The sequence below is a fragment of the Somniosus microcephalus genome, chromosome 23, assembly GCF_052327205.1.
Source record: "Somniosus microcephalus isolate GS21.2 chromosome 23, FLI_Smic_1.0, whole genome shotgun sequence".
In the NCBI taxonomy this organism is placed as follows: Eukaryota; Metazoa; Chordata; class Chondrichthyes; order Squaliformes; family Somniosidae; genus Somniosus; species Somniosus microcephalus.
This window is the reverse complement of record NC_141009.1, coordinates 19,512,568-19,535,553: the sequence shown is the minus strand read 5'-3', so window position 1 is coordinate 19,535,553 and position 22,986 is coordinate 19,512,568. Positions and strand designations below refer to the sequence as shown.

Here is a 22,986-nt window from a genome sequence, read left to right as displayed (position 1 = left end):
AAATCCTCTTGCAATGAAGGCCAACATACCATTTGCCTTCCTAACTGCTTGCTGCACCTGCATGTTTGCTTTGAGTGACTGGTGTACAAGGACACCCAGGTCCCTTTGTACATCAACATTTCCCAATCTAGCGTCATTTAAATAATACTCTGCCTTTCTGTTTTTCCTACCGAAGTGGATAACTTCACATTTATCCATGTTATACTGCATCTGCCATGTATTTGCCCACTCACTCAACTTGTCTAAATCGCCTTGAAGCCTCTTTGCATCCTCCTCACAACTCACAATCCCAAATAGTTTCGTGTCGTCAGCAAACTTGGAAATATTACATTTGGTTCCCTCATCCAAATCATTGATATATATTGTGAATAGCTGGAGCCCAAGCACTGATCCCTGCAGTACCCCACTAGTCACCGCCTGCCACCCCGAAAAAGACCCATTTATTCCTACTCTCTGTTTCCTGTCTGTTAACCAATTTTCAATTTCCAGGAATATTTAATTTTAAATGGAAAATAATGGAAGTTGCCTGAAACTTTTTCTTGACAGGTATCGTGTCTAAAATGAACTTCATTCATCAATAGAGTGATCTGTAAAATTGAGAATTCCCCAAAGCTATTTATGGAGAAATCTGAAGGAGGGCTAATGAGGGGGACATTCCATCCTCTGCTTTAGTTATTCCCTATGTTGGCGGAATTTTTTTTTTACTGAATTGTGAAATCACCTAGTGGTGTCACAGTTACGAGCAGTTCACCACCAAAGGCCGAGGCTTGAATCTACCTCAGGGAATGGGTTTTAATAGTTACCTCACACTGATGGCTGTTTCATAATCTCAGATGGAAAAGTTATTTAGATATCTTACTTTCATTCCTAGTGTAAATACTTCAAAGAACAACATGGTTGTAATCCAACAATCACCCACCCCCCCCCACCCCGCCTTCAAATTTTGACAAAATAAAAGCAAATGTTATCTGCAGCAACAGGTTCAGCCTGAAGCCTGAAGTCAAAAATGGAACAATCTATATCCTACTATAAAAATAAAGCTTATTTCTATTAGACAAATTTTAATTGAGCAATATAATTGGAACCTGTAATTAATTGTTAATAATGTCCAAAGGGCTGTATTAACAGGGAACTGTCTAACAGACCAACAACTGGTAGCATATTATCAGCACGAGAATTTCATGTCAACTTTCTAACAGTGAGGCAAGGAGAACTAATTGCATATTACAGTTTTATGTAGTATCAGCTTTTATTTTCAACAGAAATAAATATGATATTGATGACATTATCTCCTTATGCCTACATAAATATAGTCAAAGCAATAACACTAACTACGGTGAAGATGTTTTTCATATGTTACACAATATATTTAAGGGTAATAATTCTGGTGGGGTGGGGTGGGGGTTAGTACTGTGGTCTAATCCCAGTGGGGATCACAATTTGGCACAAAACCTGGATCTGCCGGTTTCCACCCCTCACATCTTTCCTTCGCTATTGTGCTTGGATGAAGGAGGGCTGGGCACTCCTTAGGCCCGCCCTTGTTACATTAAGCGACGGGGGCATGTCTGGGGATGTCACCGGAGTACCATGGGAATTCTGCCCAGCTCACCCCTCGATAGGCTCAGTCCTGTTCCAAGCCTGGGGAAGGCCCGTGCAGGTTGCGAGAGAACAGTAATTAATCCCAGAGGTATCGATTACTATGGAAGAGATGGCCAGAAGATTTGACAAGAAAACCTTTTCTCCTCTCTTTGTCCCAATGAGGGCCTTGTGTGTCCCTTCTTGAAGCCTCATCGGGGCAGATGTTCCTCTGCAGTGCCTCTACAAGCAGGGGTACCTGTTCAAATATTTAATTAACTCCGTCCCCAGGATTTGGAATAAAGTTACTGGCTGACCAAAGCAGAGGGCAGAAGTCCCGCCCCACCACACAATAGGGTGTGCGGAACTTTCAGATTTACATTTGCGCAGTTGCCCCCACAACCAGATACAGGCTTAGATTTGACAATAAAGGTGCAGTATTATCTTTCCAGTGAGGCCGTGTCAGCTGTTTAATTCAATAGACTGCTGCAAATGGAACGTAACATTTTGGCTAAAGTTATTGGGATGAATTCATATTCACATAAAACAGGCAACACAGACTTCATTGTAGGTTTTGCAGCTGGGAAATTTAAATTCAGTTAATTAAACAAATCTGGAATAAAAAGCTAGTATCAGTAATGGTAACCATGAAACTATCGGATTGTCGTAAAAACCCATCTGGTTCACTGATGTCCTTTAGGGAAGGAAATCTGCCGTCCTTACCTGGTCTGGCCTATATGTGACTCCAGACCCACAGCAATGTGGTTGACTCTTAACTGCCCTCTGAAATGGCCTAGCAAGCCACTCAGTTGTAACAAACCACTATGAAACAAAATAATAAATCCTGGAGCTCCCTCCCTAACAGCACTGTGAGAGTACCTTCACCACACGGACTGCAGCGGTTCAAGAAGGCGGCTCACCACCACCTTCTCAAGGGGCAATTAGGGATGGGCAATAAATGCTGGCCTTGCCAGCGACGCCCACATTCCATTAAAAAAAAACGAATAAAAAAAAACATACTGCAAATAAAAAGCAAAAAAAGCTGCAAATGCTGGAAATCGGAAACCAAAACAGAAAATGCTGGAAACAGCAGTCGGTCAGTTTCTGTGGAGACAACAGACAAGTTAACATTCCAGGTGCACCCTTCAACTCATCTGTCCTTGTCAGGAATGCTGACTGACCTGCGGCATCTTTCCAGCATTGTCTGCTGACACTGCAACTCTACAATGGCTCGGTCATCAGTGCTTCTTATTTAGACCTCTGTCCCCACCCCAGCACTTACTTTGCACAAGCTTCTAGGCGATAAACTGTTTCAATTCCTGCAGGACCTTTATCTGTATTTGAAGAGTATTATTATTAATAAATCAGAAGTAAAAGCTGAGTGAACCAACAACAACAACTTGTATTTATATAGCACCTTTAGCATCGTCAACAGTCCCAAGGCATTTCACAGGACTGTTATAAAACAAAATTTGACACCGAAGCACATAAGGAGATATTAGGGCGGATGCTTGGTCAAAGAGGTAGGTTTTAAGGAATGTCGTAAAAGAGGAAAGAGAGGTAGAGAGGCGGAGAGGTTTAGGCAGGGAATTACAGAGCTTAGGGCCCAGGTAACAGAAGGCACGGCCACCAATGATGGAGCGATTATAATCAGGGGTGCTCAAGATGCTCAACCAAATCAAAAGGAAATTGGTTGGCATATAAACAATATACATTTTTTAACAAAAGTGTTGGTAATCTGCAATAGTAGCAGCAGAAGACACATTGTTAGACAATAAAACTGAACACTGAACAGTTACAGTGGAATTCACATACATGAAATGACAATACAAGCGAGCATTTAACAAAACCCTGCTTGTCCTTCAAAAAGAGCTTGTTGCCTCCCCCTCTCCCCCGCCCCCTCCTGGTCACCCCTCACCCTCCCAATTGCTTACCCCCTCCTCCTAGTCGCACCCTTCCCTCCCGATGGCTTACCTCCTTCTTCAGAGATCTACCTGAGGGGCACTGCCACGATTCAGTGGCCCTAAATTCAAACGGTCCTCACCGGCGAGCTGCCTGGGGATGGCCAGCAGGCGGCTGCTCACCAGTCTGATGTAAATGAGGTCCAAGGCCCAATATCAGTTGGGCCTCGGGCCTACCCATTCACTGCGTCTTGTTCACGCCGGGCCATTGTGTCTACACTCAGTAATCCTGTATGAGAGGTTTAGCTACTTTTATTCTTCCCCTTCTAGTAATAATCACTCTTTTACTGAAACATCACATACACAAAAAGAACACTAAACAAAACAGGATTAATCCTTAAGCATATTACTATCCACAGAAGTGGATAAAAGTACACCAGACCATAATATAACTACTGACCTGAAATCGTTTTTGTGGCTTCTATTGTTAGAGAGAAATCACAAGTTTCACTGGATGTGCCGATGACATAATACACGCTCCTCATCTACGAATAAAACAGGATACAATCAAACAAAGAACTTTTATGAAAACTGTAGTGTATGTACCCGTCTACCTTTAAGGGAACTATTGAATGTAACCGTTCACCTTTAAGAGGACTACTTTCGGGTGGCACTATTTGTTTGGCTTCTGTATACTGTAATACCGATAGTGACCACACCAGTATATAAGTGTTGTGGCATGATTGCTGGGGCAGATTCGCCCGGACCTTCGAATAGTAAAGACCTGTTTGTTTGTTACTTCTGAAGTCTGTGTATTTATTAACTGCACAACCCACAGACTTTACAGTGGCGACGAGTCCGATCGTACCCTGCGGCAAGACTACCAAAAGCAACGAAGAGCGTCGAAGAGAGACAACTGCCCTCGTCGTGCTACCAAAAGAAAACACGAGGCTGCAACAACAGAAAGCAGGAAGACTAACAACAAAAGCTGTATCAGCAACAGGCACTGACTACCCTTCTGCCACGGTGCGGAGTGAGCCGACCAGCAAGAAACAAGGCGGCCGAAGAGACTGTGAGTAGGGGAAGGTGTAGAAGTATCCGGAGGATAAGGGCAGAGCACTCGACCTCGGTCGAGGGGGAGCTGTGCCGGCCAAAAGTCGGGTCCAACGGCGTCGGGTGACAGCCGGACCGCGATCGGCGGGAAAAATCCGGGCAGCGACCGCAGCCACGAAGCGCTGAGCCTGCGAGTAGGCGCGGGAAGAGAAACCCAGCCGCAGCCGGGGAGGGAAACACCGGTCTGCGAGAGGGCTGGGGAGGCGAACGGGAACCGTGCGGGTGAGAGCCGGGTGCGGAGAGAGAGACTGCGAGGAGCCAGTCCAGCGGCTGAGCTGTTCTCCGCCAACGGGGTACTCAGAGCCGGCAAAACCGAACGTGCGGGAGTGGGAGAGAGACACAGCCGAAAACGGGGTGAGAGACTGCGCGAGAGCCAGTCCAGCGGCTGAACTGTCCTCCGTTAACGGGGTGTACCCAGCGCCGGTAGAGCCGTGCGGGCGGGAGGAAAAGACAGAGCCGAGTAAGGGGAGCTGTGCGGAAGCCAGCCCAGCGGCTGAACCTGTCTGCTGTGGGGAAAGCGTACCCCTTCCACCAGGGAAGAAACGCGGGAAGCCGCCATTAGGCGGGGAAGACGATTGAAGTGGGCGGGGCGAGAAGGAAAGAGCGGGAAACCGCCATTTTTGCGGGAAAACCGCCATCTTAGAAATAAACAAATAAATAAGAATACTTGAAGAAATACTTGTGTTGTACCCAAGGAAAGAAAGATGCCTAAGCGGGCGGACATCAACGAGTTCAATTCGGAGATAGAAGACTGGGCCACGTACGTAGAACGTATTGAGATACATTGTAAGGCTAACAAAATAGCTAAGGAGGAAAAAGCTTTAACCTTACTTACCATGATGGTGCGAAAACATTCAGGGTGTTGAAGAATCTTCTCTCACCAGCTAAACCGGCAGATCAGACTTTCGATGATATTGTAGCAGTGCTGAAGGATCACTTGAACCCCACACCGTTGATGCTGGCTGAACGATTCAAATTCTACGCAAGAACGCAGAGGAAAGACGAAAGCAATGCGGAATACTTGGTCGAACTGCGTAGGATAGCGAAATACTGCCAGTTTGGAGGGAATCTGACAGAGGCACTGCGTGACAAGTTCGTATGCGGATTGTCCAAAGAAGGAACGCAGAAGCGACTACTGGAAGAAAATGACCTCACACTGGACAGGGCTGTCCTCATAGCTGCATCGCATGAAGCCGCAGCAAAAGGAACGGCGGAAATGCAGCTAAAGGCGGCGGCACTAGGGGTGGACCAAATTACTTCGAGCACAACAAAATGCTACCGTTGTGGGAAGACAACACACGACCAGAATCAATGCTGGGGTAAAAACCAAGAATGCAGGAAATGTGGCAAGATCGGGCACATAGCTAAGGTATGCCGGTCAGGAGCAACGTACAACAATAAGAAGTCACCAGAAAAATGGTACGGAAAGGTACAAGAGGTGACTAAGAAGAGTCTGAGGGAACAGAAGTCGGTCTCACACTCCAAATGCAAAGGACTGGACAGTCTGAGAATTCACAACGTGAGCAATGAAGCTGACCGACAAACTATCTGGATAACGCTACAGATTGCAAAGGTCCAAGTAAAAATGGAAGTGGACACCGGATCGGCGTTGACGGTCATGAATAAGCATGACTATAAGAAATTTTTCAAGCATATTCCACTACGGGATACGGAACTAGTACTACAGACATACACGGGGCACAAAGTATTCCCCATCGGAATGATAGAAGTCAAGGTGAGATACAAGGATAAAGATCATCACCGGTTGGACCTGTATGTATTGCCTGAGGGAGGACCACCACTTCTGGGACGGGAGTGGATCCGAAAAATAAAATTGGACTGGCAGTCACTAAACACCATGACGGTGGATTCCGAAAAAGAGGATGTCAAACCTGAACGGCTGTCCAGAATATTGGACGAAGCTAAGGAGGTATTCCAGCAAGGACTGGGAACACTGCGAGGTATTAAAGCAAAGGTTAAGATTGCAGAAAATGCAAGCCCAAAGTTTTTTAAGGCCAGATCAGTACCTTACGCAATACGACCAGCTGTGGAGGCAGAACTGGAAGAACTTGAACGATCAGGGGTTCTGTCAAAAGTGGACTGGAGTGAGTGGGCCACGCCCATTGTTCCCGTCATGAAGTCCTCACCGAGTAATAAGCCAGGGGGACCGGGGAAGGTCCGTATCTGCGGAGATTTCAAGATTACTGTGAATCCGGTGCTTCACACGGTACAATACCCGCTTCCGCGGATTGAAGATATCTTTGCTTCGTTGGCTGGAGGGAAACATTTCACGAAAATAGATCTGGCTCAAGCATATCTACAGATGGAGGTCGAGGAAGAGTCACGCCAGTACCTCACCATCAACACTCACAGAGGCTTGTATCGCTACAATAGACTGGTCTTTGGGGTAGCTTCGGCGCCAGCAATTTGGCAGAGGGCCATGGAACAGGTGTTACAAGGAATTCCAAGCACGCAGTGCTACTTAGATGACATTTTAATCACGGGAAAAGATGAGGAAGAACACCTCACGAATTTGAAACTGGTACTCACCAGGTTGAAGGAGTATGGCCTTCGGGTTAATTGCAAGAAGTGTGAGTCCTTCCAAAAACGGATCTCATACTGCGGTCATGTCATTGACCGAGAGGGACTGCATAAGTCACCCGAAAAGATAGACGCGGTTGTGAAGGCCCCCGCTCCAGGAAACGTATCACAGTTAAGATCATTCTTGGGGTTGATTAATTACTATCACAAGTTTCTGCCAAATTTATCCACGGTACTGCATCCGCTGAATGACCTGTTGCGGAAAGAAACACCATGGAAGTGGAGTGAAGAATGCAAAAAGGCTTTTCGCAGAAGCAAGGAGTTGATTACCTCTGAAGAAGTGTTGGCTCATTTCAACCCAGCATTACCCCTTCGTCTAGCTTGCGATGCTTCCCCGTACGGAATTGGGGCAGTACTCTCGCACAGGCTACCAAATGGCTCGGAAAGGCCAGTGGCTTTCGCGTCCCGATCATTGACACCCGCGGAGCGAAATTACGCCCAAATAGATAGGGAGGCCCTCAGTCTTGTGTGGGGCGTGAAGAAATTCAACCATTACCTACAATGTAAAAAGTTCACATTGCTGACAGACCACCAGCCGTTGGTGTCCATATTCAACCCAAATAAGGCCGTTTCCACCATGACAGCACAAAGGTTACAAAGATGGTCCGTGTTACTTGGGGCACACCAATACGAAATTGAGTACAAAAGGTCTAAACAGCATGGAAATGCTGATGGGTTGTCACGCTTGCCATTGCCGATGGTAGAAGAAGCGAGTATAGTGGACCCAGTAGAGTTGTTCCACTCATCCATAGTGGAGTGTCTACCGATAACAAACTCAATGATTGAGAATGAGACAAGGAATGACCCGACTCTTTCACGAGTCTATGATGTAACGGTGGAGGGATGGCCAGCACAGAGCGAACCAACACTGCAAGCATTTGCACAGAGGAAAGAACAACTGTCAGTGCGTCGAGGAACCCTGATGTGTGGATCTAGAGTGGTGATTCCACCCAAACTCCAAAAGAAGGTGCTAAAGGAGCTGCACGAAGGACATCTGAGGGGAGTAAAGATGAAAAATCTAGCAAGAGCGTTTGTGTGGTGGCCAGGCATTGATGGAGACATAGAGGAGATCACGAAGAACTGCCTAGGATGTCAGAGGGTTCAGAATGCGCCACCCCAGGCTCCTCTGCATCCATGGGAGTGGCCCTCATCACCTTGGCAAAGAGTACACATCGACTTTGCTGGTCCATTTATGGACTCGATGTTTCTAATAGCGGTGGATGCCCACTCCAAGTGGCCGGAAGTAATTAAGATGACCACCGCCACGACGGAAAAAACCATCGCAGTGTTAAGGACTATGTTTGCTCGGAATGGCCTGCCGGAACAGATCTGTTCTGATAATGGACCACAATTTGTGTCCGAAGAATTCAAGAAATTCTTAAAGAGCAATGGGGTTAAACATTACACGTCAGCCCCATACCATCCCGCCTCCAATGGATTGGCTGAAAGGTTTGTCCAGACCTTCAAGAAGGCCGTAAAGGCCATGAGTAATGAAAATATAAGTCTGCAACATAAGGTGGATAGCTTTTTGTTGGCATACCGAAATGCGACACATGCGGTCACAAATCAAACTCCCGCAATGATGTTCTGTAATAGACGCCTAAGATGCCGGCTGGATTTACTAAAACCAAACGTCAGAAGAGATGTAGAGAACCGGCAATTCCAGGGCATGAACGACAGGGTCACTAGATCTTTCCAGATCGGTCAACGAGTTTTGGCCCGGGACTACCGTACTGAGAAATGGCAGCCTGGAACTATTGGGAAAAGGCTGGGGCCATTGATGTACACCGTGGACATTGGAGACAATATCATAAGGCGCCATGTTGACCAAATCATAGGGTCTGCCACAAATGGGCCACCGACTTCACCACCTTATCCGGGTAATGTTGAAACTGAGATACCCAGAACACCTACTTCCGATCTAGTGATACTGGAGTCAGCTGAACCTGACACGGCTTTTCAAGCCGAATCGACCTTGCCAGAAGCACCTCCTAGTCTGCCTGAAATGACGACACCACTGCGGCGTTATCCTGACAGAATCCGGAAACCCCTGGAAAGACTGAATCTATGAACTGTCTTACATAAACCTGTATATATGTTAGAATGTATGTTCACTATGGACTTAGTAAGTAATAAGCTAAAAAGGGAGGATTGTAGTGTATGTACCCGTCTACCTTTAAGGGAACTATTGAATGTAACCGTTCACCTTTAAGAGGACTACTTTCGGGTGGCACTATTTGTTTGGCTTCTGTATACTGTAATACCGATAGTGACCACACCAGTATATAAGTGTTGTGGCATGATTGCTGGGGCAGATTCGCCCGGACCTTCGAATAGTAAAGACCTGTTTGTTTGTTACTTCTGAAGTCTGTGTATTTATTAACTGCACAACCCACAGACTTTACAAAAACAAAACTTAAACGTGTGGCTTTCTAAGGACTGTTTTAACATAAATTTGAAGCATTTAATTTATTTGTAACGTTCAGCAGAGTCGTACGATGAATCTGTTGGTTGAATGTTGCACATAGCTACAGATTGATGTGGTTTCCTTAAGTTATCCCCATTAACAATGTGTGGTAAACCACTTTTATCGTTCACTATCGTTACACTATAGTTATCACTGTTATATCGTTACTCTATGGTTATCACTGTTCACACTGTTGTATCACTATACGAGGTCGCCTCTTGTCACGCTGTTATACCTGGGCTGACCACTGCTGACTCCGCCCGCGGCTCCACCTACCTGCCCAGGTATAAAGGTGGTCGACTGGCTGGTATTCCTCCTTGTTGGATCCGATCACCCACGAGGGTGGGCTCTGTTATTTAGCCAATAAAAACCTATAGTTACTTTCTTAACTCGTCGCTTTTCATTGGATAAATTGATAGGTATATCACAATGAACCCATTATTTGGGGGCTAATGCATGGAGAAAATCAAGCGATAGATATTGGCTTTGTAGTTGAGTAAGTGCCCCTTAATTTACAACAATCAATTAGCGATCAAGCGAAGAGACTGTTTAAATTTTTGGTTTGCACACACTTAGCTGACCTTAGTCAGGGTGGAGGTGCAAGTGTCAGTTGGCCCAGTGTTCTCGGCCATGACGCACAAAAATTGGTCAGATCAGAATTATCTCGAAGCCCTAGTTGGAAAGCGTGCATATTGGAACACTGGGCGAGGACGGGATCAGTCTTAGCTCTGATTCCATTCATAGCTAAATTGCCTGTAGACTATGACTGTCCCGGCTCACACATCAAATCACTGCTTATTTTTCAATGACTGGCCAGGAGAAGCATGTTACCGCAGTGCCTGAATGGATAAATGATTATCTTTTTATTGTTACAGAGAAGCTTAAAAAAAAACTAGTGCGCTTGATCTGTAATTCAAAGCTGCGCTAAACCAATGTGCTTGATTTGTCGTACAATTGTTGCAGTGATGAAAAGTGGAAATGTCAAACACCATTACAAAAGCCTTCAATCTTCGTTTCAAGTCTCTTATCCTCCTGCTCTGAAACCATACAAATAAAAATTGAAGCTTTGAAATCTGTATATGAGCATTCCTCAATATTTGGAGAAGTGCAATGACTCCACCATTGGAACAGCAAGGGGAGCATCAGTACAAGTGTTGGGTGTTGGGAATGTGAAGCAAACGCTTTAGTAATACTAAGGTTGTGAAAGAAGTAGCAAATTCAAGGTTTAATGAGAGGATGATGAAAGACATTGGGGGTAACAGTGCACTTTTGTGGTCGCGCAAAACAGGCAATAACGAATCGACAGCCCATTTTACACCCCTATTAATCAATATTACTATACAATCAAAATCAGTATTACTATAATCACGAGAAGTAAGTTTGGACAACAGACCCCCAAGCTCACTCACATTTTTGATAAGTGGACCTACAGTCAAACTAATTGAGTAGCTCTGCTGTACAGTAATTCATGTCAATGGTGTCACATTTTTTCCATCATAAAGCATCGCTCGGTAGCTTGCAATTTTTTTGGAGGGGGATGAACAAGTATCACTGAATCAGTTACTTTATGGCTGAGGCTATATAGCCACACGTGTAGGTGACCATGATACACTGACAAGCAGTGATGTGAAGAAAGTCAATTAACTCACCTATGAAGGATCCAGAAGGACGTTGACTGGAAATTTTGGATTACAATAGATTAGGTATAGATTAATTATGTTTATGGTTATGCTCTTGATTCCTCTAATGATTGAAGTCCAGTAGGACAGGATGATCAGACATGTCTAACGCTCACCAAGCTCTCTGCAATCTGTCCAGCATTTGGCAGTCACATCAGAACTCCAAAGATGGAAGTCCATCATTATGTACGAGGTGCAATGAAGGATTTCAATTGTTCCTTGTGTAACTGATTACTGTGTGAGTAGGGTAAAAGACTTCTAATTATGCTACTTTTAATTATTTGCATTCTGATCCTTTGCCATATGAGTTCATGTTTTGTACAGTGAAATGCTGTAATGACAACAATCTGTTACTTACATTAACAAGGGCTGTGCCAGTCCTGCCAGTAGTTCTTACAATTACATTGTCATTTTTCTCAATCTGCAAAATATAGGATAAAAAGGGACAAAATACTAGCAATATCATTACAATGAAAAACAGCAGTATAATGAAGCATCCTGCACCCTTGTTTCCCAATTTGCAAACTTCAATAAATGCAAAGGGAAATCGTGTTTGACAAATTTATTAGAGGTTTTTTGAGGATGTAAATAGCAGGGTGGATAAAGGGGAACCAGTGGATGTAGTATAGTTGGATTTTCAAAAGGCATTCAATAAGGTGCCACATAAAAGGTTATTACAAAAGATAAGGGCTCATGGGGTTGGGGGTAATATAGTAGCATGGATAGAGGATTGGTTAACGGACAGAAAACAGAAAGTAGGGATAAACGGGTCTTTTTTAGGTTGGCAGGCTGTAACTAGTGGGGTGCCGCAAGGATCAGTGTTGGGGCCTCAGCGATTTACAATCTATACAAGCTATATTAATGACCTAGATGAAGGGACCAAGTGTAATGTATCCAGGTTTGCTGACAATACAAAGCTAGGTGGGACAGTAAGCTGTGAGGAGAACACAAAGGGCGCGATTTTGCCAGCCCTGGGGAGGCGGGTATGGAGGCGGGACTGCCGGGAAAATGGCAGAATCTGGGGGTGGGTACCCATCCCACCCGCAACCCGCCTCCGTGCCATCTTCCCAGGAGGCGGGTACCCGACCCGCACTGGGAGCCGCCTCCTCGAGGCGGGAAGTGGATTAGAGCCTGTTTTTGGATAATCCCTATTTTGCCACCTAAAGTGTGGGCTTCCCAATGGCTCCGAACCTCGCCAGGGTCAGCGAGGTGAGCCGTGGGTCTGCAGGGGTCAGAGGGGCCGAGATGTCCAGTGTGCAGGTGAGTGATGGGTGCATGTGTGCAGAGGTAACTGTGTGAGGTGAGTCTTAAGTGTTTTAAAAGCTTTACTTACCTTTGCTTCTTCCTCCAGGCTTCATCCCTTCAGGTCTTGGGAGTCCCTCATCTCACCGGTAGAGAAAGCAGAATGGCCGCTGCATTCACAAATGCATCAGCCTTCTGCTTTCTGCTCAGGACAGATCTCTAAGTAAGCCTGTGTCCCAGGACTCAACTTAGAAGACAGATTGTCAGTGTTTGACAGCTTCACAGAGCTCTCAAACGATGACAATTAATCTGTCAAAAGCTCTTGACAGATGAAACGTCACTTGCTGACGTCACCAGTAACCAGGTATCCCTTAATTGGCCCGCTAGGCAGGCTTAACAAGGTCAATCAAAGGAAAATAGCGTGGGTTGGCTGGACATCGATGGAGGCAGGACTAAAACCCGACAAGCAGCAGTCCCGCCTCCATCACGTCCCCATTGGCAAAATCACCCCCAAAGAGTCTGCAAAGGGATATAGATAGACTAAGTGAGTGAGCAGTAAGGTGGCAGGTGGAGTATAATGTAGGGAAATGTGAGGTTATTCACTTTGGTAGGAAGAATAGAAAAACAGAATATTTTTTAAATTGTGAGAAACTTTTAAATGTTGGTGTTCAGAGAGATTTGTGCAAGAAACACAGAAAGCTAGCATGCAGGTACAGCAAGCAATAAGGAAGGCAAATGACATGTTGGTCTTTATTGCAAGGGGGTTGGAGTATAAGAGTGAGGAAGTCTTGCTACAATTGTACGGGGCCTTGGTGAGACCACACCTGGAGCACTGTGCACAGTTTTGGTCTCCTTATCTAAGGAAGGATATACTTGCCTTGGAGGCGGTGCAACAAAGGTTCACTAGATTGATCTCTGGGATGAGAGGGCTGCCCTATGATGAGAGATTGTGTAGAATGGGCCTATACTCTCTGGAGTTTAGAAGAATGAGAGGTGATCTCATTGAAACATACAAGATTCTGAAGGGGATTGACAGGGTAGATGCTGAGAGGTTGTTTCCCCTGGCTGAAGAGTCTAGAACTAGGGGGCATAGTCTCAGGTTAAGGGGTCGGCCATTTAAGACCAAGATGAGGAGGAATTTCTTCACTCAGTGGCTTGTGAATCTTTGGAATTCTCTGCCCCAGAGGGCTGTGAATGCTGAGTCTTTGAGTATATTCAAGGCTGAGTTAGATAGATTTTTGGACTCTGGGGGAATCAAGGGATATGGAGATCGGGCGGGAAAGTGGAGTTGAGGCCAAAGATCAGCCATGATCTTATTGAATGGCGGGGCAAGCTCGAGTATGGCCTACTCCTGCTCCTATTTATTATGTTCTTAAACCAAACTGCACAAATGGTAACTTACTTCAATTGGTCTTGCAAATGCCTTTTGTTCATTCAGTTCAAACTGTTGAATGTTGCCAAGTCTTCTGTAGTCTACTGTTATTGACATATCAAGCTTAGTATGCTTCATATTAATAACATGTTCTGTGAGACTTTCAAGGGCTGTTACAGTGTCCTGCCATTAAAATAAAAGCTTGCCATTTAGAACTTAGTATGGATACACCATGTAAGCTAAAAACTCCCTTACTCATACAGCTGAAAAGGAGAAAGAAAAGTAGTGCAATATAAGAAGCAAAATCAATGGCCCAGAAATTCGGGTCCCAACGCGTGAGTACGCAGAGGGTACTCACGCGTAGGCCCAACGAAACTTAACAAAACCAAAGAGCTGTTCATTTAAACACAATAACTGTTGGAATTTTTTTAATGGGTACCAATGGTGATACTTCTTTGATCTAATACACACTATGTTACTTTAAAGGTTAGGCTGTAGTTTTTTGCTGGAGACATTGTAGTAATGAGACAGATGCATTTACTTGTGTTGAAATAAATCCTCCACCATAGCGCTGTTGTTCAGTGAGCCATTTAACAACAGGGTTTCCGTATCTTTTATCAGTGGAGTGTAACACAGCCAGAAGAGCATATGATGTTGTTTCTACTATTCGTGCAGTTACATCATCTGAAGATGCCGTTCTTTTGGAAACGTCTTTCCAGTATCGATGTGAAGGGGGATTCCCTGTTGAATTACAAACATGAAGCATTACACCAACATCTGATGACTGCACAGTGTTCAGCGCCATTCGCAACTCCTCAGATAATGAAGCAGTCCATACCCGCATGCAACAAGACCTGGACGACATTCAGGCTTGAGCTGATAGATGGCAGGTAACATTCGCGCCTCACAAGTGCCAGGCAATGACTATCTCCAACAAGCAAGAGTCTAACCACCGCCCCTTGACATTCAACAGCATTACGATCGCCGAATCCCCCACCATCAATATCCTGGGGGTTACCATTGACCAGAAACTTAACTGGACCAGCCACATAAATACTGTGGCAACAAGAGCAGGTCAGAGGCTAGGTAGTCTGTGGCGAGTGTCTCACCTCCTGACTCCCCAAAGTCTTTCCACCATCTACAAGGCACAAGTAAGGAATGTGATGGAATACTCTCCACTTGCCTGGATGAGTCCAATAACACTCAAGAAGCTTGACACTATCCAGGACAAAGCAAGCCACTTGATCGGCACCCCATCCACCACCTTAAACATTCACTCCCTCCACCACCGGCGTACCGTGGCTGCAGTGTGTACCATCTACAAGATGCACTGCAGCAACTCGCCAAGGCTTCTTCGGCAGCACCGCCCAAACCAGCGATCTCTACCGCCCAGAAGGACAAGAGCAGCAGGCGCATGGGAACACCACCACCTCCAAGTTTCCCTCCAAGTCACACAACATCCTGACTTGGAAGTATATCGCTGATTCTTCATCGTCGCGGGTCAAAATCCTGGAACTCACTCCCTAACAACACTGTGGGAGTACCTTCACCACACAGGCTGCAGCGGTTCAAGAAGGCAGCTCACCACCACCTTCTCAAGGGCAATTAGGGATGGGCAATAAATGCTGGCCCTGCCAGCGACGCCCAGATCCCATGAACGAATAAAAAAAAAACTCTAAATAAACCAAAAGACCAGGATCATCCGTTTCTCAAACTTTGCAATGCATGAGGGATTTTTCTGTGCATTTTTACTTTCTTTCTAATATTTCCCATCTTTGTATATCATTTTTTTAATGAGTGCAGAAGGTTTGTTTTGTGCTTATCAAGATGAGAAATGCCACTGACAGAATGGAACCTCTTTTCATTTGGGAAGTTTTCTGCCATATTAATGGCTTCTCTTCCCATTGTTTAAAAATAAGCAAAAGAAAGCGCATGCCAAGAAAAGGCAATTACAAGGTAGGTCCTATTTGAATCTACTTGAAGGTCAGCTGGGACTGAAGCATGAGCTACGCATGTAGAAAATTCGAAATAATTATCAAACTAAATTTATAGGGCGAAAAATTGAGTCGCGCCCCCTTTGGGGCCATGCGCTGTGGCACATTGCACCACGGTATTGCAGGCTTTCCTCCCCTTCTTAATGGGGAGGGGCTGTGCGCAACACGACCCGGGGCCCAGCTGGGCCCCCGGGGATCGGGAGTGCCGGCAAAAGATTCTGGCACTCAAGAGAAGTGCCAGGCTCTTGGAGCACAGCCAGCACTCCGCAGGGGGTTGGGGGGGGGGGTAAGGAGGCCGGGGATGGGAGCGGAGGCAGGTGCTGGCAGGCGGCCAGCAACAAAAATTGCCGCCCGGCACCTCGCCTTTAAATAGCGCCACCCTGGCCGCAGGTAGGCCCCCCTGACCCCGTCAGACATAGCGTCCGGCGGTAAGTCAGGGGGCGGTACCGAAGATTACGGCTGGGGCGCGAGCGGGGCGCAGCGCACGGTGATGACGTCGTTGCTGGCGGCGCAGCGCCGCGGGGCGCTAACGGGAGGCGCAAAGCAACCACATTTTCCCCCATAGTATTTAAACAAGATAAACCATTCAATTTTTTGCTATTCATCCAACTCCTTTTCGAATAATGTATAAAATGAGTACATAATCATTATGATACTAGGGTACATTTTTAACAATTATCGTCAAAGCCTTTTTCCTGGTGGAGATGGAATAGTTCTAATTATTAACCTTTATGTTTAGTCATCAATGATTTAAATAAACAGAAATCAAATGATGCTTAAGAAAATGCACTTGGAAATCAGAAATGCTAAATCCCACATATGCTCCTCATTAGTGTCTCCAATGGAGTCAGCACTGTCTTAGTATTGTCTTCCCTTGCATTCTTGGTATGACCCCTTCTCCATACCCCTACAATCAATCTGATTATTTGCATAATCAGTGCATTATCTTGTGTCCAGGTAATATACAGATACTGACACACACTTACTTACTAAAACTGCTCCATATCTACTTCATCGAGTCACATCGAGTCTACAGCACAGAAACAGGCCATCTGGCCCAACAGGTGCCGGAGTTTATGTTCCACATGAGTCTCGTCCCACCCCTCTTCATCTAACCCTAGCAACATACCATTCTATTCTTTTCTCCCTCATGTGCTTATCTAGATTCCCCTTAAATGTATCTGTGCTATTTGCCTCAACTACTCCTTGTGGCAGTGTGTTCCACATTCTCACCACTCTCTGGGTAAAGAAGTTTCTCCTGAATTTCCTATTGTATTTATTAGTGACTATCTTATATTTATGGCCCCTAGTTTTGGAATCCCCTACAAGTGGAAACATCTTCTCTCTGTTTACCATATCAAACCCATTCATTATTTTAAAGACCTCTATCAGCTCACCCCTCAGCCTTCTCTTTTCTAGAGAAAAGAGCCCCAGCCTGTTCAATCTTTCCTGATAGTTCTAACCTCTCAGTTCTGGTATAATCCTTGTAAATTTTTTTGCACCTCATCCAATACCTCTATATCCTTTTTATAATATGGAGACCAGAACTGTGCACAGTACTCCAAGTGTGACCTAATCAAGGTTCGATACAAGGTTAACATGACTTCCCTGTTTTTCAGTTCTATCCCTCTGGAAATAAACCCTAGTGCTAGGTTTGCTTTTTTTAATGGCCTTGTTAATCTGCGTTGCTACTTTTAGTGATTTGTGTAACCACACCCCTAGATCCCTTTGCTCCTCTACCCCATTTAGGGTCTTATTATCCAAGCAGTATGTGGCCTCCTTATTCTTCCAACCAAAGGCACCACCTCACACTTATCTATAATGAAATTCATTTGCCAATGAAATGCCCAGTCTGCAAGTTTATTCATGTCTTTTAGTGTTGTGTCGCAGTCCTCCTCTGTATTAACTACAACCCCCAATTTGGTATCGTCCGCAAACTTAGAAATTGTACTTCTGATTCCTGGGTCCAAATCGTTAATGTAAATTGTGAACAACAGTGGTCCCAGCACCGATCCCTGTGAAAGACCACGTCCCACCTTTTGCCAGTCTGAGTAGCTGCCCTTACTCTCTGTATTCTGTTTTGTGATCGACCTAGTACTTTGTTAAGTACTAGGCACAGCAGATAGGGGTTCAGTTGAATTATTTGACACACAGTAGTTATATTGAGCTTTTCATTACCTATTACAAAGGCTTCATACTTCAGTTTTTCCAAGGCTCGATGAGAAAAGCGAGATCGTTGGTCTTTCAATACTAGGGCATAAGCAGTTATTGCTAATACAAGTGTACTCTTCACATTATCCATATTGTTTGATAAATACTCATCAGCTTTAAGAATAGCATTACTAACTCCCTAAAAGAAATCAGATAAAATATTTTTAATAACATAAGAAAATGTCAAGGAGGGAAACTGGCCATTTGGCCCATAATTTTTGTCCTTCTAGTATCTCGACTCACCCAGCCCAGTGTCGAACTACACATTTACTTTCCTGACATCTTCCATTCTACTACTTTACTTGCTGGCTCATTCCAAACATTAAACATAGCCATAATAAAAACAGAAAATGCTGGAAATACTCAGCAGGTCAGGCAGCATCTGTGGAGACAAACGGTCATCGACCTGAAACGTTAACTCTGTTTCTCTCTCCACAGATGCTGCCTGACCTGCTGAGTGTTTCCAGCATTTTCTGTTTTAATTTCAGATTTCCAGCATCCACAGTATTTTGCTTCTGTGTTAAACATAACCAGCAGCTTATTATAAGGCAACAATATATCAAGGGACAGAATTGACAATCCACAGAATCTAAACTTGAATAATTAATACATTTATTAAACCTAAGATATATTATTGCCTCGAAATAACATCTTACCCACCTCAGTTACTTCCTAATAGGTACACAAAATAATTTCTTGCTATTTTAGCAGAATCTGTGGCCCAATTAAAAAACAAAATTCTACTTGAAATGGATGATAGTTTCTCTACAATTGTATCAAATAACTTTCTCTACAATTGTATCAAATAACTTTAATTGTAATACAATTGTGCAATGTGACTTATACTAAAGTACCACAGTACCTAGTGATCCATTGTGTGACTGAGGATATATTATCGTTTTGCAACATTCAGTGAAATACAATCAGCATGACTGTGATGATATGCACATTAATTCACTGAATAATGCAAGATGGTAATACATCTTGGATCAATTATCATGCAAAGCAACATAAACAACTAACAGATGTGCATGTTTTTATTTATTTTTCACTCACCTTAGTTTTACATGTGTAAAAAGCCTTTTGAATGGCAATACTAGTAAATGCAGTCAAATACATTGCTCTTTCTTTCGCTTCATCCTTTAAAGGACCCTGTAATTAATTTAGGGAAATGCATATTTACCAGGAACACATTAAATATGACAATATTTGCACAGCAATGTTATCCCATAATATCTGTGCTTGTTTGGAATGGCTTTCCAACTCTTACTGGTAAAACCGATGAGGACATTTACTCCTATTGCCTCAGTGACTCTCCAGATTTGGAATTTTATTCTGTAGTTACATGCAGCTGCAATTTTTCAGGTAGGCAAATTAACAAGTAGAATTCTAACCCTCTTAGAAATTATTTATTGTCTATCAGTAGATTTTTTTTTAATCAATTTATTTTTACTTTTTTTAAGATAGACAAGGACTAGGGGACACAGATTTAAGGTTTGGGGCAAGAGATACAGGGGGGATGTGAGGAAAAACTTTTTTACGCAGCGAGTGGTGAGGACCTGGAACTTGCTGCCGACGAAAGTGGTGGAAGCGGAGACACTCAATGTTTTCAAGGGGAGACTGGATAGGCACTTGAGGGAAATAAACTTGCAGGGCTACAGGGATAGAGCAGGGGAATGGGACTGACTGGATTGCTCTACAGAGAGCCGGCACAGACTCGATCGGCCGAATGGCCTCCTTCTGTGCCGTTACGACTCTATGACTCTATGACTATGACTCTATGAGATCATTTTCTCTTCATTTTTCTCCCCCTCTGCTCAAGAAGGTGCTGACTTGTGCTAGAGTTCCATGGACACCATGAACCCTTCACTACCTGCTGAGTGGCTAATGTTTACATGTGAGCACAGATAACATTAACAGTGTTTTGACCATGGACGACATTAAAACCAAGTCTAATCCTGTTTTCATTTGACACATATCCATGTTACAGCAAGCATAGCAAAAACGTATTTCTGACGTTACAGTAGATTCTCTTAAAATAAATCACACAGCCTGCAAACTGTGTATTTATTAAGCCTGGGTATGTATCGCTAGAGTCAAACCCAACTACTGTCTACTGCAATGAAATAAAGTGGGGCCAAATTTCCCCACTTTTTACAAGGGTGGTGGATCTTCAGCAGGGTGGGACTCGTTGCCTCTGCCCCTGACCTGGCCAATTTTGTAGGGGTTGTGGTAATTTACAGACCCTTTTACAGAATCAAATCTGCCACCTTCTGATCTGTATAGTATAGAACATCGAGCATTGCCTTTCTCCCTGGGCCATTCAGGAGAGAACAATATTTTTAGGCTTTAATGACTGCAACAGTGATTTGAAAACCAATACTTCAATGATCATTACTGTTCCCTTTGGAGTGCTACTGTGGCGGATCGCCACCTAAACGGGCGCAATCCACTTTTCCGTCCGTGGACAATAAATCGGGCACCTTGCCTTTAAGAAGCATGCTGCCTTTAAGGCATGACAAAGGAGCGGGCGTCGCCCTCAGTGTGTACTCAAAAGCGCGGGTGTCGCCCTCAGCCCTTTTTCGGGTTTAGCAGAGAGAGGAGCTGGGGCAGCCATCTCTCAAGAGAATGTAATAAAAGCCATGTGTTCCTCAGATCGGTTCGGCCTCCATTCGTGTTCCGCGGCAGCCGCAACATTGGTGACCCCGACGCTCAGAACGTATTCCGAGCACTGCAATGGCGGACACGAACGCAGTTTCCGTGAAACTGCCGGAGTTTTGGGAAAACCAGCCCGAAGCCTGGTTCCTCCAAGCTGAGTCCCGATTCTGGCTGCGACACATCACCACAGATGGGACGAAGTATGACTACCTCGTCGCATCACTCGGTAGCTCCACAGTCACGAAGGTCTGGATAGCGCTGCAGAACTCACCAGAGGAGGGCAAGTATGCACATCTTAAGGCCGCGCTCCTTAAAAAATTTACGACCTCGACATACCAGCGAAACTGCCGCCTCCTCGACCTTCCAGGCCTCGGTGACGCCTCACCGTCAGACCTCCTCTCCCACATGCTCTCACTCACCGACGAGAGCCCACCCGGGTCCCTCTTCCGCACGCTGTTCATCCGCCAGCTACCTCCCAGCATCCGCCCAGCGATCGTGGCATCCGGCCTCACGGACCTAGAAGCCCTGGCCGACAAGCTGCTGTCCGCTCACTCCAGCCGCGACGTCGCTCCGGACCTGGCAGCCACAGCCTGGGTGCGCCCCTCACCGGCCACCACGCGGCCACAAGGCCCAGCCACGGGGCCCACGGGGCCTTCGCGCCCCACAAACCCGGGCTACTGTTACTACCACGCACGGTTCGGCGCCAGGGCACAACGGTGCACACCTCCCTGCTCCTTCAAGTCCGCCCCCATACCAGCCCCCGCGATGGCCGTGGGCCACGCGGGCTCCCTGCTGTACATCACGGATGACAAAACCGGCCGCCGGTTCCTGTGCGACACTGGAGCTCAGCACAGCATCATCCCGGCCTCTGCCCTCGACATTCAAAAGGGCGAACGAGGACAGGCGCTGGCTGCCGCTAACAGCTCGGACATCCGGACGTACGGCACCCGCACAGTCACCCTCGACCTCGCTGGTCGCCGCTACCGATGGGAGTTCATCACTGCCAAGGCACTCTCCCCCCTCATCGGCGCAGACTTCCTGTGCGCCCACGGCCTACTGGTAGACATCCCTCGACACCGCCTCATGGACATGAACACCATGTCCCCCATCCTGGGCGCCATGGCCGCCCGTCAACCCGCCGACATGGCGTCACAGTGCCACGCCCGGGCCACGGATGACTACTCGGCACTCCTGGCCGAATTCCCGGCCCTCACCAACCCGACCTTCTCCGTGGAGGTCGCCAAACACGGGGTGAAACACTTCATCCCCACCACAGGCCCCCCAGTGTACGCCCACGCCCGCAGGCTGGACCCGGCCAAACTGGAGATCGCGCGGACCGAGTTTGCCACTATGGAACAGCTCGGCATCATCCGCCGCTCCAACAGTCCCTGGGCCTCCCCACTCCAAATCGCCCCCAAACCAGGCGGGGGTTGGCGCCCCTGCGGGGATTACCGCCGCCTCAACGATGCCACCACCCCTGATCGGTACCCCGTGCCGCACATTCAGGACTTCTCGGCTAGACTGGCTGGCCGCTCAGTCTTTTCCAAAGTCGACCTGGTGCGCGGCTACCACCAAGTCCCCGTCCACCCCGCGGACGTCCCCAAGACGGCCGTAATCACCCCCTTCGGGCTTTTCGAGTTCCTGCGGATGCCCTTCGGCCTCAAAAATGCGGCCCAGGCATTCCAACGGCTCATGGACTCGGTCCTTCGGGACCTGAAGTTCCTATTCGTCTACCTGGACGACATCCTGGTAGCCAGTTCCTCCAAACAGGAACACCTCGAACACCTTCGCATCCTGTTCGGGCACCTCAGCGACCACGGGCTCATCCTCAGCCCAGCCAAGTGCCAGTTCGGCCTGGACAATATCGACTTCCTCGGCCACCACATCACCCATGCTGGGGCCATTCCCCTGCCCACCAAGGTGCAGGCCGTCCAGCAATTTCCCCGCCCCACCACCATCAAAGGACTCCAGGAGTTCCTCGGGATGGTGAATTTCTACAACCGCTTCATCCCCAAAGCGGCGTCCCTCATGAGGCCCCTGTATGAAGCCCTCCGGGGCAGGAGCGGCAAGATGGCGGTCGAATGGACGGCAGACGTATCAGCCGCCTTCAACTCCACCAAGACCGCGCTCGCCGATGCCCCCCTGCTCGCGCACCCACAGCCCAATGCCAGAG

At 46.3% G+C, this 22,986-nt stretch overlaps 1 protein-coding gene across 2 annotated transcripts in view; it reads right to left on the bottom strand.

Moving 5' to 3' along the window:
• c5 (complement component 5) overlaps positions 1 to 22,986 on the bottom strand; it is a 122,492-nt gene that overhangs the window by 17,483 nt on the left and 82,023 nt on the right. For both annotated transcript variants that reach the window (XM_085965559.1, XM_085965558.1), the window contains exons 27-33: positions 19,212 to 19,307; positions 18,123 to 18,294; positions 14,492 to 14,691; positions 13,981 to 14,133; positions 11,695 to 11,757; positions 3,937 to 4,021; positions 2,858 to 2,909 (exon numbers count right to left, since the gene is read on the bottom strand). In XM_085965559.1, coding sequence (XP_085821685.1) covers positions 2,858 to 2,909; positions 3,937 to 4,021; positions 11,695 to 11,757; positions 13,981 to 14,133; positions 14,492 to 14,691; positions 18,123 to 18,294; positions 19,212 to 19,307 — 821 coding nt within the window. The remainder of the gene's footprint in view (positions 1 to 2,857; positions 2,910 to 3,936; positions 4,022 to 11,694; positions 11,758 to 13,980; positions 14,134 to 14,491; positions 14,692 to 18,122; positions 18,295 to 19,211; positions 19,308 to 22,986) is intronic.